The 4,359-nt window shown below is 37.4% G+C and overlaps 1 protein-coding gene across 1 annotated transcript; it reads left to right on the forward strand.

Annotated features, from left to right (window-relative positions):
- The first annotated feature begins 530 nt into the window (after positions 1–530).
- On the forward strand, positions 531–3,426 carry LOC110875384 (disease resistance protein RUN1-like). The gene is made up of 5 exons (XM_022123580.1): positions 531–1,565; positions 1,660–1,725; positions 1,927–2,148; positions 2,257–2,760; positions 3,034–3,426. Exons 1-5 carry the CDS (start codon positions 531–533, stop codon positions 3,424–3,426), a joined length of 2,220 nt encoding a protein of 739 aa, XP_021979272.1.
- The last annotated feature ends 933 nt before the right edge of the window (positions 3,427–4,359 follow it).

Consider the following 4,359-nt stretch of genomic DNA (forward strand, 5'->3'; position numbering starts at 1 on the left):
TAAAGTTTGCATTTGAGGGGTCTATGTGATAAAGTGTCATGTGATCTTGCACAGTAGACGTAACTTTGATCATGTACACATTTGCCATAATAGACTAATAGTTGTCTCTTGTTATAGTTTAATAATAAACATTCCATCTTTCAATTGTTAGGAAGAAATCAGAAATAGCTTAATATGTTATTTAGCCATTTTCTCTCTGATGCATATAATTTGATTCGGTTTTGTTGTTATTGAATTTTTTTTTAGTAAGAGTTAGAGGACAATACCCTGACAAATCTAATTGATTTTAGGACTTAATCATACTGTAGTACATTTTTTAAGTGTAGTACTAGGGATTTTTAGAGCTCTAAATACAGTTACATGGATATTACTGCATTTGCTACAATTTCTTTTTTAGTTTACTGAATGTGCTATAATTTTGCGTTTTCTTCAGTTCCAGGTCTGAGACAAACTTTATCGCAGAAGTGGTTGAGACAGTTGAGTGTAAACTAAATTTGAGACAACAGAGTACTCCTGCCCATTTAACTTGAATGGAGGCTCGTGTTGAAGTCATAAATTTGTGGTTGAAAAATGAGCAATACAATGCTATAGCAATTTGTGGTATGGGAGGTAGTGGGAAGACAACAGTTGCCCAATATATTTATAACTTAAATAAGAAAGATTTTGAAAGCAGCAGTTTTATTCCAGAGATTGGAAAACAAGCTGATGGGTTGCTTGTGGTACAGAAACAACTACTCAAAGATGTTTCGGGTGGAAAGAGAATAAGGATATCCAACACTTATGAGGGTACACATAAGATGGAGTTGGTCCTACAAATGAAGCGGGTGCTTATTGTTCTTGATGACATTGATAAAAACGAACAGTTAAGCATTTTACTTGGCACAAAGGCGTTGCATACAAAAAGCAAGATCCTAATAACAACAAGGCTACTAGATATAACGCCGTTATTTGGGTCCATTTCTTGGAGGTGTCAGGTGCACAAAATTAAATTGTTAGATGATCTTGAATCATTAGAACTTTTAAGCTGGTATGCGTTTCGAACCAAAACACCCATGAAAGGTTTCAAGGAGCTTGCAAAACAACTAGCTCAGTATTGTGGAGGTAATCCGCTTGCTCTTAAAGTATTAGGTTCTTCTCTGTTTGTTAGTGATGAAGACCCATGGAGAAGAGATACCATGAAAGATATTTGGAGAAGTAGAATGAATTCACTTAATTCATCCAAAGGAGATCTTGATTGTAACATCCAAAGTGTATTACGGAGGAGCTTTGACTCCTTGCCACTTCGCAGTCACAAAGAGTTGTTTCTTCATATTGCTTGTTTCTTTGTCGGTGAAGACAACTTTGTCATAAAATTGATAATGGAGGATGAATTGTATGCTAAATCTGGGATCTTGACCCTTATTGATAGATGCCTTCTTACCGTTTCAGCTGATCGCAAACTGATGATGCATCAACTGCTTCAAGATATGGGAAGAAGTATAGTTTGTGAAGAGTCCAAAGATCCTACTAAACGTAGTAGAGTATGGAATGATACTGAATCTTATCATGTGTTGAGAAAAGGATATGTAAGATGCTTCTTATGTGTATCTTTAAGCTTATTATCATTGCACAACCTCCCATTTCCACTAAAATTCTCAAATTTCATGTCTTTTCCATTAGGGTTCAGATACAATTGAAGGTCTAGCACTCGATATGCGAAAGGTTGAGCAGGGGATGAGATCAAAGGTAAGACAAATAAAGTAAATTAGGAAGCATTAATGTCTCCTCTAATGGTTCTATTAAGCTAATGGTTATTCCCTTTACATGACATATAGGGAATTTCTCATCATGTCTTATTTCGATAGTTATGGAATTTACCTTCATTTTTAGCGCATTTAACTCAAGATCGAGGCTTGCTAATTATTTTACATCATACTAAACTTGCAGGCATTAGAGCTTAAAACAAGTTCCCTTGCAAATATGGACAAGCTGAAACTTCTCCAACTCAAAAACGTGAAACTCACTGGGTGCTACGAAAATTTTCCAGAGTTTATATGGTTGTGCTGGCATGGATGTCCTTTGCAAATAATGCCCCCTGGGTTATTGATGAGCAGCTTGGTCGCTATAGATATGAGTGATGGTCACTTGGAAAAGTTTGAAGCACCCACGGTATAAGTAATTCAATCTTTTGTTTATCACTTGGCCCTTTAGCTTCTCTGTTTAAGACCGTTCATTCAAATGTACAATCATAATTTGAACTTGTTATTCTTGGAATAGGGACTTAATTCACTCAAGTACCTAAGTCTTAAGGGTTGTGACAAACTTGTCAGCATCTGCAATCTCTACCGGCTCCCTAAACTTGACACTTTGATCCTCTGGAACTGTAGTAGTCTGACTCATCTTTGTAAATCCACAGGCGACCTTGAGTATCTTGAATTTCTGGATTTGACAGGGTGCACTAAACTTTTGAAATATGTAAAACAACCTGAAACCATGATGGTTCCACAAAAACCATTGCTTTCCTTACCCCGGTCACTAATGTTGTTGGATCTCACAAACTGTGAGCTGGATCATAACAATGATGTTTATGTAGCATTCCATGCCCGATCATTGTTTGACCTGTGTTTAGCCGTTAATCCATTTGAGTACCTGCCCAGTAACACTAATCTTAAAATGCTCCGCATACTCAACTTGTATTCTTATCCAAACCTGAAGTCTATCTCATGTATCCCAAGTACGCTATTGGAGTTGCATATAGATTGGTGTATGTCACTGGAGAGAGTAACATTCCAATCGGGTCGTTTCACTCTACAGGGGTGTGCTTATGAGTGTTGTTTCAAACTGTCCGAAATTCAAGGCCTTTTTATTTTTAATGGATCAAAGCATATGAAGATCATAAGGTGGAACTGGTCGGTGACGAGATTACAAAAGGCAAAATTTGGCATACTCAGATTATCTCTCCTAAGTTCTATCAAATGAGCACATAAAAAAACAAACCTATATCCTGCCTCCAATATTTTTAATATACAACTAACCAAATTTTATGCGATCTAGGTGTTGTATGAATATGGTATAATGAGCACCTATCTGCAAGACATAGATTATCGAAGCATGATGACATCTGAGTATACGTCATCATCCTTATTCTTATTCTTTTGTGTGCCTTTTCATCATGAGAAAAACAGGATCCAAGGATTAAACGTAAGTTGCTTATACAGATTATCAGGATCCAAGGATAATGATGAGTTGGGTTTGTTGGCAAAAATCAGCAACAGAAGCAAGGGTCTTACATGGGTATACAACCCTCTAGTGTATTGCAAACCCAAAGTTGATGAAGATGTTGTGTGGTTAAGCTACTGGCCAATCGGAAACATATTAGATGCTGGTGATGCAGTCACTGTGGGTATATACGCGGATGAAGCGGCAATAAGAATGGACAGACAATAATAAGGAATTATGAATGTCTTGGTGCCAAGGGTTGTTCCCGGCAACAAGATTATATACATGATGGACAAGCGGTTGTTAGGTAGTTTGGTTTTTTGGCGGGAATAACCGTCATGTCGGAACCGTTTACCTACCGTCACAACCGCTGGTTACATCGTTACATACATATACATACGAATAGGTATAAGTCACAGTAATAATGTATAATACATATAATTATGTTTAAATCTATATATATATATATATAAAAAACTGATACTCCCCCGTAAACATAATTATGAATAACGAGAGTTCTTGATGACGCTGTGATTAGCTTCAGTTATGGCCTTCTTCCCTCTTGTGAAATCAAACTTCTTCCTTTGTTTTAACTTCTTGATTCCATGCCAGTCACCGCCACCATAAAATGCATAATGGTCTTCAGCAATGTCTTGAATATCTTCAGCCTGTTTGTAAGAATCGCCAGCCATACCTGCATAATCTTCCGACTGATTGTATAATATTTTGGCTATTTCTGCATGATCAGCATATAAAGCATATTGTTCAGCATTAACTTCTTTTGTTCCTGTACTCCTCGAGCATTCAGCAGTCTCCATTTGTCCTGCACCGCTCATAGCATCCTTATCTCCTTCGCTCACAATCTGCCTAGGATCCACCATCTTTACCTCTTCTTTTTCGAGTGCATTTTCTTGTGTTATCTTGACTTTGTAGTAATACACAAGTACATCCAGATACATTGCGTATATTAGGCGCATGTATTCACCATCTTCATACTCGAAACCTATATCTTTTGCTATCATGGCCCACATGCCATTCTCTGTGATCCTCCGATGGCCTCCTTCCCTCTTTACCACCATATACAGATCCAGTAATCCCACTTTCCGGTTGTTTGAAGCGTATGCAGGTAACGGTCTTGAGTTAATTTCCAGTTTCTCTTTA

This window comes from Helianthus annuus, chromosome 9, assembly GCF_002127325.2.
Source record: "Helianthus annuus cultivar XRQ/B chromosome 9, HanXRQr2.0-SUNRISE, whole genome shotgun sequence".
In the NCBI taxonomy this organism is placed as follows: domain Eukaryota; kingdom Viridiplantae; phylum Streptophyta; class Magnoliopsida; order Asterales; family Asteraceae; genus Helianthus; species Helianthus annuus.